The sequence below is a fragment of the Pyrgilauda ruficollis genome, unplaced genomic scaffold (assembly GCF_017590135.1).
Source record: "Pyrgilauda ruficollis isolate IOZ18807 unplaced genomic scaffold, ASM1759013v1 scaffold18, whole genome shotgun sequence".
Lineage (NCBI taxonomy): Eukaryota > Metazoa > Chordata > Aves > Passeriformes > Passeridae > Pyrgilauda > Pyrgilauda ruficollis.
This window is the reverse complement of record NW_024516984.1, coordinates 2,138,992-2,154,534: the sequence shown is the minus strand read 5'-3', so window position 1 is coordinate 2,154,534 and position 15,543 is coordinate 2,138,992. Positions and strand designations below refer to the sequence as shown.

Genomic DNA, 15,543 nt, shown 5'->3' with positions numbered 1-15,543 from the left:
ACGAGAGTCAATGGGCGCAAACAAAGACAAGAAAATCCACGTGAACATAAGGAAACACGATTTCAATGTCAGAGTAGTCAAACACCTGAGCAAGTTGCTCAGGGAGGTCATGAATTCTCCATCCTTGGAGATACTCAAAACTCACCTGGCCTTGGTTTTGGTCAGCTGGCTCAGGGTGGCCCTGCCTGGGCAGGGGCTTGGACAGGATGACCTCCTGAGCTCCTGCCAACCACAGTCACTGGATGGGTGTGATTAGGGAAGGAATGCTTTCTCCCTAGATAAGCACTCCTGCAAAATATTTATGTTAAGACACAATTCAAAGCTCCTAACTGATCATATAAGTAGCATCGTTCCCGAATGCTAGCCAAAATGCTGTTAGTCAAAAAGTGCGTCGAAAAATTTTTAATTGTTTGATTTCTGTCAACTTCTTCATGCGCGTCTCTCGAGAAACCCGACGGGGCACAGCAGGACGCTGCGGGCCGGGATCCTCCCGCGCCGGCCCCGCAGCGCGGTGTGATTCCCCTCAGGAAGGGCAGCCCCTCACGGGGCCGCGGCGCTGCCTCGCGCCGCTGCGCCGCCTTCCACCGGCCCTGCGCCCGTGCCAGCCGGGGCTGCCCGTGCCAGCCGGGGCTCCCCGCCCTCCCCGGGGGAGGCGGCGCAGCCCGCATCCTCCTGCGGGAGCGGGGCCGCGGGGCCGCCGCAGCGCTGGCAGGAGGAAGCGGCACTCTCCTCCCCGCTTCCCTTCCCTCCCCTCCGCTTCTCTCCTCCTTTCTGCTCACCCGGCTCGTCCCTCCTCCCTGCCGGTGCTGGCGGCGGCTCCTCCTCCCGCGTGTGACCCGGTGCCGCATGTGAACGGGGAGGAGCAGGGACCGCGCGGTGTGGATCCCACTGTGGCGGAGGCAGGAGGAGGAGCGGGAGCCGGCGTGCGGTGTCTCCCCGCAGCCTCATCGCTGGGCCCCGCCGGCGCTCCCCATGCCCGTGTGGTGCTGCCGCTGCTCCCTGGCCGGTCACTTCAGGTGAGGCGGCGGCGGGGGGCGGTGAGGCGCCGCGGGAGCCGGGCCGCGGGTGGCGGGCGGGGGCGGTGCGGCCAGGACCGGGACACCGGCCGGGCTGTGCCGGCCCCGTACGGCCCCGCCGGGGAAGGGATGACGGCGGCGGGGCCCGGGCGGGCTCGCCGTGACCTTGGGCAGCGCCGAGGCGCAGCCGGGCCGGGGGCAGCCCGCGCCCGCTGATGCTCGCTGTCGCTCCGGGGTTCGCAGCGCTGCACCGCCCGCGATGCCGCCCCGAGGGGCACCGCTCCGCCCGCTTACCCGAACGAAATCCAACAGTCTGGCAGTGGCAGAGTCTCTTCTCAAAGTGTCAGGTTGAGACCAAATTCATATTCCTTTTATGTAACGAGTTTTCTGTTAACCGCCCATCACAGTCCGATCCTTTCTTTCTTTCTTTTTTTTTTTTCCTTTTTTTTCCCCCTGAAAGTGCGCAGTGTATTCTTGCACCTTTCAAAACGGCTACCTGGAAAAGGTACCATTTATTTTAATAACCTGCAACAAATAACGAGTTGTTATCAAATTATTATTATTAGCTTTTTCAAATGGGAGAAAAAAAAAAAAGCAAAACCGTGAAGGCACATTTTTGTATACGTTTAGAATCTGGGCGATTGACAGAATGTAATTCCCCAGGTTATTTGAGTGACCAGTATGAGATAAATTAGGCACTAGTGTTGGAACTGACTCATCTTGTGCCCACTTGCATGTCTGCAGGACTAGAGCTGTAGGTGATTGTGCCAAGTCCCCACCACTGCAAAGCTGTCTACAGTGAGCTTTATCAAGGTAAAAACTGCTGGTACTTGGTGGATTTTAGTGCTGCTCAGAGGTTAGGAAGGTGGTGGCCCCTGATTTCAGATCTTGCTGGTCTGATGTTCTTGCAAAGGAAGAACATGCTGCTGACAACACTCCTTCATATGCACTGCATTTTGTGTGCAGGTATTCTTGTGCAAAGAACAAGAAACTGCACATTGTGTGCAGATGTTCCTGTGCAAAATCACCAATTTGGTAATTTGTGATACACTAAGCTATTATTTTAAGCTTTTATTTTTAAACAATTCTTCTGTAGCCTACAGCATTGTGCATATATCTCTTAAAAGAAGTTTTGAAATGTTTCTTTTGGTTTTATGTTCCATCAAGCACAGCAAGTATAGTAAAGCCACGCTAAAGCATGAGTGCTCCCCTTAAGCCTGTCTTTCACAAAACATAAGGTAGTATTGCCTTAATCAACTTTGAGCAAAGGCTGGAAAATAAAACAGTCAACCTGCTCCTTTCTAAAAGCAGAGTTGAAAAAAATCAGTATGATAATTAGATATCCCATCGCTGACTCCTTGTCTTCATCTTACTCATGCTGTTTGGATGTTAGGTGTCTGCAAGAGCTAATGTGCAGCTGTAATCAAACAGTAAGCAAGTAATTTCCTTTTTTTTTTTTTTCTGTTGTACTGCAGGGAATAGTGATATCAAGTACTTGCCAAAATAAATGCAACCTCAGAATAGCTCCCCACCCTTTCTAACAATGCCATCAGAGAGATGTGCTGCAGATTGTGCTACTGCTGTTGTTACTGCACGGCTCTGTCTCCAGTTTACTTCAGACTTCCCCATTGAGGAAAGGCTTTTAAAACAGAATCTTGGACGCTGTGGGAGTTGAGGCAGTACATGGTTTACGTGCCTTCTTGAAGTCCCTGGGAATTGGATCAGCGTCTTGCAGTTTTTGATCCTGTGTAGAAAATAATGGCTAAAACACTAGAATAGTTTTAAGATATACAAAGTCTTAGGAAATAGATAAGAGTAGTTATTTATTATTGATAATTAATAATGTTTATAAAGAGAAAAATTTTTAGCAATTTTTCTAAAAAAATATCCCCTTCTTGACAGTGGTATTTTTGATTAAAAATTGGTTGTCTTTACTTTACAAAAGACTTGTCAAAATAACCACAGTAACAGACTGTTTTTAATTTTACTCTTTCTAGCTAGACTGATAGTTTGTGTGCTCCTTCAATGGCCTGGAAAGGTTTCAGAAAGGACTCCTAAATAATTAAATAGAAAACATTATAAGACAAGTCTTTGTATTCTAGAAGCACATCTACACGTTGAAGAGTTACAAGAGAAACTTAAGTATTTTTCAGAGAAAGAACTGAAAAATCTAGGAAAATGGCCAGTGGTGAAAGCAGTCTGCTGTGCAGGAGCTGACCTGACTACATGGCAATTCCTTCTGTAAAAACTTTTAATATTGGTAGGGTGGGTTATGTCTAGAGCTTAAAGGGATCACTTCACAAGGATTCATCCTCACACCACTGCCAACTTTAACCAGCCTCAGTTCTCTCTGAATGGAGATTTGTTGAGGTGAAGTCCTGTCTGCTGCTCAGCCAGCAGGAAGGGATATGAACGTTGCTGTTGCACCTTAGCTGCTCCTTCAGGCTTTGTCTGGCCTTGATGTTGTTAATTGGCTAGGCAGTGTGTATCTCCTGATTTGATAAGGATAATGAGGAATGAGTTCTACTGTGTGTGGGATCAAAATAATGCTTGTGGCTATACTTTGGCTTTGTATAAACTGAGATTAGAAATCTGCACTTCTACAGAGCCATCTGTGCCTTTTTGTTATCCTTCTGTAGACTTGCTAGGAGAAAGTAGACTTTTAGAAAATCTTCTGTTAGAAAAGCTGTGCTGAAGAGTAAAATTGTGTAGATTGGATAAAACATATCTGTTTTGGTCTCGATTTCACCAGTTTCGTAGCTTTTTAAGTAAAACATCAAAAGCAACTATTTTTGAAGAGACTGTTCTGACAACAGTTCACTGTTTCACTTTAGTTTTCTCCCATCTGTCCTTCTTAATTAGAACTTACAGCGGCACTGAAACCGAAGGACAGCTTTTGAATTCCTTTGTTCAGCACTTTGGTGACAGTCTTGGGAGGAAGATTAAAAGAATGCCTTTAATTGAAGAAACTGTTCTGCCTGGGGACTCCCTTCTTACCCTGCCTGTAGTAATAATAGGTGAGTTTTTTCCCTTTTTAAAGATTCACTGTCAGTGCCATTGCCTTTATCGACCCGCTGTGCTGCATTATTTATCAATAAATAAATAATGCTTAGAACCCTTACAGTGAAGATCTTTATTAGAGTAATATAGTTGTTATAATTAACATTATGTTAATTATGTTAAGGGACTTGTTGGTGTATATTTGAATTGAAATTGTGCTTTGAAAAAATCAGATGTGTTATTTAGCAGCAGATATGGGAGTATTAACAGAAGAACTGTATTGATTCTAGTGTTAATAACATAGGGTTTGATTAATGTGATATATCTATTTCTGTATGCATGGTGTTTGTCAGTGGTACACCAGTAGAAATCTGTGGGGTCATGTAGAAGAGTGAAAAGCATAATGTGTGCTCTGTGTTGGTTAGGTGCTAACCTCTCATTAATAGCCTTTTTCTCTGCTGCATCCATCACTAATATCTAAATATTCTCCCATCTTTTCTAAAGTGAATCCAGCTCAATTTGACTAGTTTAAAATAATAAATTGTAGTCTTGATAGAACACTTAAGGGCTTGTACTTTTAAAATGACAGGGTAACAGAGGGAGAGAGGGAGGAAGCTCCATAGGTACACAACTTAATTGAGAGTGCCAGCATAATGTGTATTGGGCCAAGGTTTTTCAACAACAGCTGGTCACCGGCTCATTCTTGCCATGACTTCATGAGGGGATAAAGAAAAGATTTGAAGTAAAGAAGGTTTTCAATAATCTAGTCCAAAGCTGTTGGGACTAGAGCAAGTACTTACCTGTAAACAAGCAAAGATTTTGGAGATTGATGTTGCAACATAATCGTGTTCACAGTGTCTCCACAACTTTGAAAGACTGGTGTTTGTACAGTGCCTGTCCTCAAAGCTCTATTTGTGGTACTTTAAAATAGTGCTCATGGAGCAGACTTACGTATATGTGACAGACGTGAATCACTTGATGAGTTCTGCATCACAGTTGAAGAGAATGGTGTCCTGGCATTTTGTCAGCCTTAGTATAGGTTTGTCATATGGTTTATGATTCAGTTTCCACTGTTTAGTTTTGCAAATATGTGTTATGCAAATACCTGTGTTCAATACTTACTTTGTCTAGAGCACCTTTCTGGGTGCTGACACCAAACACAGCTGCCTTGACCACTTCTCCATCATCCAAATGCTTCTTCACAGCTATATTTGAGACACGTTGCATGCTGATCTTCTCCACTGACAGCCTATTATTACTGAAGAGCCTTCAAAGGGATCTAAAATGATTTGATAATGTAGTAGAGGAGTATGAAAATAGTTGTCATCGCCCCTGCCCCCCCCCCCCCCCCCCTTCAACCCACGAACACACTCTCTGCCGGTTTAGTAACTTGTGTGCAGTGCCTGTGTTGGGAAGAAACAGATACATTCCATCGGGGTTGAATAATTTCGTGCTGAAACTATTAAGTTTAGAATGTGTTCTGTGCTAAACATTTTCATCTTCTGCACTAGTTTTGATCATTACTATGTGGAATGTTGTCACTTCTTATCCAAATAACGAGGCTGTTATGATACTTGAAGTTGAATATTTGCTTTAAATTTGGACACATAATGTAAAGGTGATTGTACTGCAGTTTGCTGTTGATCAAGAGAAGATTTTGCTGATATTCAAACAAACTTCTAACTGCTTCTTAAATGAACAGGGCCATGGGGTTTCTGATTATATTCATTGCACAACTGAAGTTTGTGTAATAGTCGTATCTCTTAATTGCAGTCAGAGGTCTTATCGGAGGCACTGTGTGTAAATTAAAAACAAAATTTGTCATTTCAAAAAGATTTTTTCTCTTTTTCCCAAGAATTTTCTGAAAAAACCATAGCAAGACTAATTGCAGACCTTGCAGCTGAACCTTCATCCTGTGTGTTCTTAACAGCATATCCTCAGGGGATTTCCTTTCCCTTGGCTTCAGTCTGCTTAAAGAGTAGGAGCTGGGTATGGATCAACTCTCTGGATGGTCCCACAAAAGTTCAGGGAACTCAGTGACAGTAATTCACCTTAACATCACAGAATCACTAAGTTGGAAGAGACTATCAAGATCATTGTGTCCAACCCAAACCCTAACAACACCTCAACTAAACCATGGCACCGAGTGCCACACCCAGTCTTTTTTTAAACACAACCAGGGATGGTGTGCCCACCTCCCTGGGCAGGCCATTCCAGAAGTTTATCACTCCTTCTATGATATCACTTTTTCCTAACATCCAACCTATATTTCCCTTGGTGCAGCTTATGACTGTGTCCTCTGGTTCTGCCGGTTGCTGCCTGGTGAAAGAGACCAACCCCCACCTGACTACAGCCACATTTCAGGAAGCTGTAGAGAGTGATAAGGTCACCCCTGAGTCTCCTTTTCTCCAGGCTAAACACCCCCAACTCCCTCAGTCGTTCCTCACAGGGTTTGTGTTCCAAGCCCCTCACCAGCCTCGTTGCCTCCTCTGGACGCGCTCAAGTGTCTCAACGTCCTTCCTAAACTGAGGGGCTCAGAACTGGACACAGCACTCAAGGTGTGGCCTCACCAGTGCTGAGTACAGGGCAAGAATGACCTCCCTGCTCCTGCTGACCACACTATTGCTGATACAGGCCAGGATGCCATTGGCCTTCTTGGCCACCTTGGCACACACACTGATGGACTTCACCTCAACAAATCTCCATCCAGAGAGAAGTGAGGCTGGTTAAAGTTGGCAGTGGTGTGAAGATGGATCCTTGTGAAGTAATCCCTTTAAGCCCTAGACATAACCCATCCATCCCATCCTCAGTAATCTCCTTGGCCCTTGCCAGTCTTTGTTTGGGTGACATTTGTTATCCAGTAGGAATGATCTTTATCATGGCATTCTTGGCTAGGGCACGCATTTTCCTCTTTCCATTGTGGCTGGGCTTTCTTTACATCCCAGCAGGAAAATAAGCTAGCTGTGCAATTGTAAAAACATCAAAAATTCAAGTTATAATTCTAAAAACAGTTAAGAATTTACTCAGTCATGGAAATGCTTGTGAACTACTGGTATGATTAAAGTGCTTTCATCATTTTATTTGATTTTGTTATGGATAGTTTCTCTGTATTGCTACAGTTCTCTCACATCTGTCTCATGGCGAATGGGTGACAGGAGGGGCTTGCATCTTCTTTAAGCTTTAAATTCCTGGACTGAAGCACGTTCACCTATCTTATGTTGATCTGTTTGTGGGAGGGCAGAACAGTGTGAGAGTAAGGAAGAACTTTTTCACTCTCTTTAGATTATTTTCTTGTAGACTATGGCTGTGACCAGTCTATGTGCACAGCATTGTAATAAAGTATGGAATATTCTGCCACTGGGGACCAGGTGAGTATAGCCTGGTGAAAGAGGAAAAAGAGATTCAATGTTTGAAGAAACTGGGAGTGAACAGGGCCTCAGCAAAGTAATGAGGGATTTAGAACTGAGGAATCAGAAAAGGGAGAAGAGACAGGCATTGGAGAAGTGGGATTGTTAACAAGTGATGAAAATAGTGTGTGCAAAGGTGATGGGGAAAAGTAAGTGACCTGTGAACTCTTGACATCAAGAGATGAAATGGTTTAGAAGTAAGAACAAACAATCCAACAATGCCTGCTGTATTAAAGTAAGAATAAATTAGTAACTTAAACCCAGAATTTGCATAGTGTGTGCTAAATACCATGTGTGCAAACAAAGACAAAGTACTGACAGGTGGCTCATTAGGAGAGCACTGTGCTTTTCATTCAGTTAATGAGTAAGAGGAGCTATAGAAATAACAACACATAGCCACATATTTAATTTTTTTTATCACAGCACATACTTTTCTGATTTAGCTTTCTGTAACTTTTGGTGTCTGACTTTGCAACATGAATGTTACTTCTGTATTTGCATGTGATAAATATGGTCCCTGCTTTGTTTAATACGAGTAAAATAAATAGAAATTTTTACCTTATGGTAATATTTTGGTCCCATCTATCTCATATTTTTAAAAACATTTTAAAAATAACTGTCTATTAAAATTGCAGCAATACACATATACAAATTGAAAATGCTACAAAACAGATAAAAGTGTTTGATTTCTTACTCTTCCTGAGCATGAATGGGGCCTTATGTGAGTTTCTTGTACTTTACCACTCACCCACAGGAGGTCTGTGGTCATTTACCTTTTATGTTGCTGTTTTACAGTGTCTAACTTCTCATCTGACTTTCAGTCTTAAGCTTTCTGCTTGTGTCTTCCCTTTATTTTATGGACAGACCTGAAGAGCATGTAATCCAGATTGTCTTTGTGCTCTGTGTTGTACAGTGCCTGTGGGAATGCAAAGTTGTAAGATGGCAATAATATTCAGCTGTCACTGTGACAGGCAGACCATTATCTGTCAGGCCATTTTCACACAGTAGTGAATGTGACATAGTAAATTAGGGAACTTCTTTATATACATTTTGCTTCCTGGTATAAAAGTCACACATTTGTTTCTCTTTAACTGAAAAAAATTTTGCACTGTTTATTTGGAGGATGGTCCTATAAAAAGCTCTATTTTACTGCAAAGTTCATAAGCTGCTTTGAAATCAAGACACTCTGGCATTATACTACTTCAGTATTATTTTGTTGCTGTATATTTACTGATTAACAAACTGTAGATTATAAACATTTTTACTAAAGCAGTAAATTTTTTCTTTAATAGGAAATGGACCTTCAGGAATTTGCCTTTCTTACCTGCTCTCTGGATACAGGCCATATTTGTCTCCTGAAGCTATACACCCAAACCCCATTCTACATACAAAATTAGAAGAAGCTCGACATCTTTCCATTGTTGACCAAGTAAGCTTTGGTTACCCTCTTGTCTAGCTCTTTTTCTACTGCAAGCATTAGTGCATTAATAAGTTATTTTGTTATTCTGTTAAATTAAATAGAATCAACTCATGACCATTAGATCCAAACCTGGGCTGTGTAGTGTTGTTTGTGGCTCTTGAAGGCTTTTAGTTTGTGGTGGTTTTTGGTTTTACAGTCTGCTCTTTGTTGTGTTCTTACTACTTGCCAGGAGTGTCTAAAGCCTGACTTGGCCAATGGTTGATGCAGGAATTCCAGTTGTCATGTCCTGGGATGTTTGGGCACTATCACCAAGGAACACGTGCTACTAACATACATAAAGTACACATAGTTCAAGTTAAAATATTCTTAAATACTCCAATTCTTACTATGATTTCATTTTTAGTTGTACTGGGGACATATATCGTCTATAAACACAATCCATTTTTCTTTTTGGAACAGTATGCATCCTTCAGTGTTTGTGTTGTATTGACAGTTGCTCTTGCGCTGTAGTTGTTACCCATGTATATGTCAAATTTTTGTCTGATTTGATTAGTTAAATCTTCTCCAGCATTTTTCTTTCCACTTGTCCATTGGTTTGCCATGGTTTAGCACTGTTTTCCACTCGCCTCACTGTACTTCCTGGTGGATTATTGACAATGTTTTCACTGTATTGCCTTTAAATACAAACATGGATTTATATTTGTAGGGGGAAAATAGGAGTTTGTTTGGCTTTGGATTTTGGAGGGTGTTTTTGTTTCAGTGCTGTGCTACTTGCATGTGATGTTTACCCTAGATCTCAAGGGCTTTTTCTTTTGCAGGAGAGTAAGTTGCCTAAGTTTTGGCTAGAGATGTTTCATGTACTTCATCTTCTCCCAACCCCCGGATACTTTGACTAATTAGGAAGCTAAGCTGTACTGTCAGCAGATTTTTGTCACCAAAAATTGGTCTTATGTCCAGTTCTGTCTTCAAATCTCTATTTTCTCTTCAAATATTTCCTAATTTATAATTTTTTTCAATTATTAGAACAAGACTGGTTAATACATGATGAAATGTGAACTTTACAAAGTTCTAGAAATTTTTCTCAACATTAACTGGTGTGTAAAATAATCCTAGTTTTACTTTTTAAAAATAATGCTTATTTTATCTTCATTATTTTAATATATAATACAGTTAGTACTGAAACAAGCCAAGAGCTGTCAAAAGAGCCTTTTATACTTTATGTTTAAAGTTTAATGTTTTTAGATTCCAATTTTGCTTTATCAAAATGGGGCTCCTAGAAATATTAGCAGTCCTTTGTTAAAAGCAGTCTGCTGTCTATAAATGCAGTTGTTACTAAGTTGCTCTGATCTCTATTTGTCCACATACTTCTTTGTTCTACAAGTACTGAACTTGCCCCAGAATTACTGTTATTAATATGTAATTTTAAAATGAGTGAGATGTACTATTCAGAGTTACAAAGAACCTGAATCATAGCAATTATTTCTGAAAAGTGTTTTGATTGAATCTCTACATTAAATACCTTTACCTAAAATGCAATTTGAATTGTGTTTTCTGTTGCAATTCAACTTCTGCACATCAGAATAGCATGATGACATTAAAAGTTTAAAATTTGTCATGCTTCAGGATCTGGAGTACCTGTCAGAAGGCCTGGAAGGACGCTCCTCAAACCCAGTTGCAGTGCTTTTTGATACCTTGCTTCACCCGGATGCTGACTTTGGCTATGACTACCCGCCTGTTCTGCACTGGAAGTTAGAGCAACATAATTATATTCCCCACATAGTGCTTGGAAAAGGACCACCTGGCGGGGCTTGGCATGTGAGTAAAAATTTCATCTCGCTCCTAGAATAACTTGATAATTCTGTGTTTTGGGATTTTTCTTGCTGCCTTACTCTAGGGCTGTTTTAGATGGTAGTGCCAGTTACAATTTCAGTGGCTCATTAGCAAAGCCCAAGTAAGTGGGAGCTATGACAAGGGAAGGAAGAAGTTGCCCTTTACTTGGGTGTTTGCAATCATGAGTGCTGTCTTATATTACCCGGTTTTTTGTTAGTTCACATTTAATGAATTATAAATGAAGAGTATTTTCTATAACTTTTTTTTCTTGTCTGCATTGTTTTCCAGGTGCTTTTGTACACAGTCTTAAACTTTGGTGTCTTTATATGATGCTGCTTTCCTTCCTCTTTTGTGTTTAAAATAACTTGCTTTTAGTTTCCCTTTCACATGCTCTCTCTTCACCTTCTTTATTAGCTCACGTGGTTGCTTATTATCTAAGTGTAACACAGAAATATTTCTTCAGTTCTTCATTTAATGTCCTGGTTTTATGTTGTGTTCTGGTATTTGTTGCTCTAAATGAGTACAATGAGAAGAGCTTCACTGGTTTTTACATTTGAATTTTTTTTTTTTGAAATTTACATGTTACATTTGAATTGAAATTTGAATTTGAAATGTGTCTGATCATGCATCTTCATATTTTCTCCATAGTCCATGGAGGGCTCTATGCTAACCATCAGTTTTGGAGACTGGATGGAATTGCCTGGCCTCAGCTTCAAGGAGTGGGCAGCTAGCAAACGCAGGTAAAGATACTGCAGAATCTACTTGGGAATCCTAGTGGCTATAAAAATCCAGATACCTGGAAAGAACTCAAACTTTACTGTTCACAGGACGGTTTCTTGTGTAGTTTATTAAATTGCCTGATAGCACTGGAAATTCTGCTGTGTGTATTCTGGTGGAAAAAGCCTTGACAATGGTCAGGCAGAATAATTGCTGGTGAGTGCATTGAAAGCAAACGTACAGGCAGCAGTTCCAGCAGCATTTCAGAAAGAGGCACTTGCTGAAAGCAGTTCTGATCAGAGGTGAGGGAAGATGGAGGAAGGAATTTGAAATTCACTGAAAGAGGTATTGCAAGTTCCTCTTTCAACACCCACGCAGCTGAAGTTGCTGCGCACACCGGCTTTCTTGCAATTCAGGAAGGTAAATATTTCAGCATTTGCTTGTACAGGCAAAGCTGCAGCACCTGAAATCTATGAATTTTAATTTTAAGAGAATAATTCAGTATTTCTATGTTAATTTGTAGCAATAAGTTTCTTGAAAAAACTTGAGAAGAAAAGTTAATCTTGTGCAAGCTCACTGGTTTTACTTCAGTTCATAAAGGTCTGTGTCAGCAGATCGACCTAGGAACACTCTACATGAGCTTTTTCTAAAATTTTAATTTTTTTGACTTTGTTCTAGCAAAATTAAAGGAAGTTGGTTTTGTACCATGTATAGGAAAAGAAGAAGTCCAGTTACTTGAGCATATGTCTTTAAGGGCAGACTGTTATTCATTTCAGGACAACCCTTGAAGTGAGGAAGTTGTAGCTTTGTTCTTTAATCCTTTTCTTAGATAACCACAGCAATCTTGCCTCCTTCCCTATCTGAAATCTCATAAGCTGCTTATTATCTGAAGCTATGTATTATAGTTTTCAACAATGCTAAAACCAGAAGTGCTGACGCTGACCTGTTATACTACAATTAAATAAGTTTATTTAAAAGAATTGATGATAATGTAAAATTCTAGTTCTGTAGAATAGTTTCCTAAGTTTCCTTGCAAGAGGTGTCACACTGTCACATTATTCTCTTCCAATAAATATCTCATGAGGATTTCCAGAGTAGTAACCTGATCATTTAAAAGAACATGTACTGCATTGTTAGTCTAAGAAAATGAGTAGCCTGATTACTTGTAAATATGATTTTAAGTGCAATTTAGTGGCAATCCTCATGTTCACTACAGTTTGTTTTGCCCTGTTCCTAGAGCTTACTTCTAAAGAAGCAGTAAAATTCATGCAACTGTTCCAAATAATTACACGGTCAGCTAATTTTCTTATAAATGAGACTGCAATAATCATGAGAAAAGCACAGATGTAATAGCAGGGTTGCAGTGCAAAAATGGTTTTTATTGAACACTTGAACCTCACAATCCTGTTTACATAGTTGCATTAACACTCTGTGTCATGTTTGCTTTGCTCATTCATGTGACATGGGACTACTTCATTTGATACTTAGTGAACTTAACCGTACCCAAGGGAGAGGTCTTTTGTAAATCATAATGAATACTTGGTTCCAGTAACATATTGAACCTAGAGTTTCAAAATTAGCACTTAACTATGACATTTAATTAATTAGATCGTAAGTAAGTGTATTCTCATTGGGTACAAGTTTAACCAGTACTGTATTATCGATAGTTGTGATGTTAAACTTTGTAAAACACTTCCATGTGGAGCTGCTGTGATACTCCAGAGTTTTGTTACACCTAATTTGTTAACCACCATAGCAATTTACATTGTTTAAACATTTAAAACTATGTTTAAAAAGTTAGCTGGTCTTGTGTATCAGGAAACAAGAGACAAATAAATCAAATGCCTTTAAAGATGCTGAACTCAGTGTCATTTACACTGAGCAGATTCAGTCCTCATAAGCTTGGCCTGTCATGTGGTATATCATATCTGATATTCAAATTACCAATAAGGTCTGTTTATTAACCAGAACCATTCAATTTTCTTTCAGAAATATAAAGAGTGATCGAGTAATGCCAGAGGAAATAGCTTGTTATTATAAACACTATGTTAAAGTCATGGGCCTCCAAAAGAATTTCAGAGACAATGTTTACATAACATCAGTGTCCAGGCTTTACCGAGAAAAGGATGATGAAGGTAGAAGTCACCAAAATGAAGATATTTCAACACAGCATTTGGAAGTGGAAGATGGACAGAAATCACTTATTAAGAGAAACTGGGAAGTCAGAGGTTATCAGCGAGCAGCAGATGGCTCTCATGTGCCCTTCTGCCTCTTTGCTGAGAATGTGGCTCTTGCAACTGGAACCTTTGATTCTCCTGGCCGACTGCAAGTTGAAGGAGAAGACTTTCCTTTTGTCCTCCATTCCATGTCTGACTTCGGAGCTGCAATCAGCAAAGGAAAGTTACGTGGGAAGGCAGACCCTGTGTTGATTGTGGGTGCTGGACTGACAGCAGCTGATGCAGTACTATGTGCCTATAACAACAACATCCCGGTAGTCCATGTGTTTCGTAGAAGAGTTACCGACACAAGCCTAATTTTCAAGCAGTTACCTAAAAAGCTTTACCCTGAGTACCATAAGGTCTATCACATGATGTGTACTCAGTCTCATACCGTGGACTCTAACCAACATTCTGCTTACACTAGTTTCCCTGAACACAATGTACTTTCCTTCAAGCCTGAGATGAAATGTGTTCTTCAGAGTGCCTCCGGACTGAAGAAAATTTTGAAGTTTTCTGTAGCATTAGTTCTGATAGGTTCTCACCCAAATCTTTTCTTTTTAAAGGACCAAGGACATAGCATAGGTCATCACTCTAATCAGCCCATCACGTGCAAGGGGAATCCTATAGAGATTGATCCATACACTTACGAATGCACTAAAGAAGCCAACCTCTTTGCTTTAGGGCCTCTGGTGGGAGACAACTTCGTACGGTTTTTAAAAGGAGGTGCACTGGGCATTGCACGATGCTTGGCAGTAAGACAAAAGAAGAAACATGAATTGATTGAAAGTGGGGATGGAGGAGGTGAGGGGGTACCGTAAATGAGATATTAGACATTCTCACATCCGGGATTACAGATGTAGTCTTAACATAAAACTCACTGGCAGCAAAAGTTGATAGCAGTCACATTTCTGTTGTGTACAAGTAACCTGCGCTTGTATTGCTTGGTAAAGGATGCTGATATTACAATACTTCACTCTTTAAAAATACAAAAAAATTGATCTGCTATTTCAACTGATCTCAACTGGAATTGCTTCCAGATAAACAGAAAATGAGACTAACTTATCTTGGCCTGCCTGTCTGTCATCTCTTGCTCAGCTATAAAAGCAGACTTTGTCTGTGAAAGGCAATGCCTACCAGAGTGGTTTTACGTTTTAGTGTCAAATGTGACAAGAATACTCTTACCATGAAATTGAAATAACTTCTAAAAGCAGAAAGCTTGTTTGGTACAAAGTGATTCTTTGTCCCAAAGCAAATTTGGAGCCTTCTGCTTGAAACAAGGATTTTATTTATATGCCACAGTAATACTTGGAATGAGCACTTAGTAAAATGGTTTCTATAAGAAGGACTTCTGTAAGCAAGAAGTATTCCTCAACAGTTTTAAATTATCCTGGTAATTGGAATAAAAGAATAAGCATTCCCATTTAATCCTTAATGTTTTGACACAATCCATTAATGTTTCTTCACACTATGCCTAGACATGGGTGAGTGCGCAAAGACTAACATGAGATGTTCCCCTACAGTGATATATGTACATTTCTGAGAATACGCATTAACATGAACAATAAAGTACTGATGTAAGTGCTCTTATTACAGTGTCAATATCGTGAATATCTAGTGTACTACTGAAAAATTAGGTACATGAGAAAATTAAGGGGTTTTTGCTTCCAAGCTCAGGAAGACTGAATGGGATCATTTGGCTGATGAAGGTGGGGTGGGTGATAGATATTCTCATCTCTCATTTGACCAAAAATTGGTTCTCTTTTTTTTTCTAGAGCAGCACATGATAGTAAAATATTTTAGCCTGCAGTTTTTGAAACTTAAGAAGGGCCTATATCTTACAGACAGCTAAAAAACAAACCAATCTCAAAACAAACAATCAATAGTTCCTTTAAATCTTAAAGCTTCTAATGAAAGACAAAGACTTAACTTGTACC

The 15,543-nt window shown here is 40.4% G+C and overlaps 1 protein-coding gene across 1 annotated transcript; it reads left to right on the top strand.

Moving 5' to 3' along the window:
• Positions 1–658: 658 nt before the first annotated feature.
• OSGIN2 (oxidative stress induced growth inhibitor family member 2) lies at positions 659–15,193 on the top strand. The gene is made up of 6 exons (XM_041464530.1): positions 659–1,016; positions 3,879–4,033; positions 8,716–8,852; positions 10,467–10,658; positions 11,322–11,413; positions 13,380–15,193. The coding sequence occupies exons 1-6, from the start codon at positions 973–975 to the stop codon at positions 14,425–14,427; spliced, it is 1,668 nt and encodes a 555-aa protein (XP_041320464.1). The 5' UTR covers positions 659–972; the 3' UTR covers positions 14,428–15,193.
• Positions 15,194–15,543: the final 350 nt, after the last annotated feature.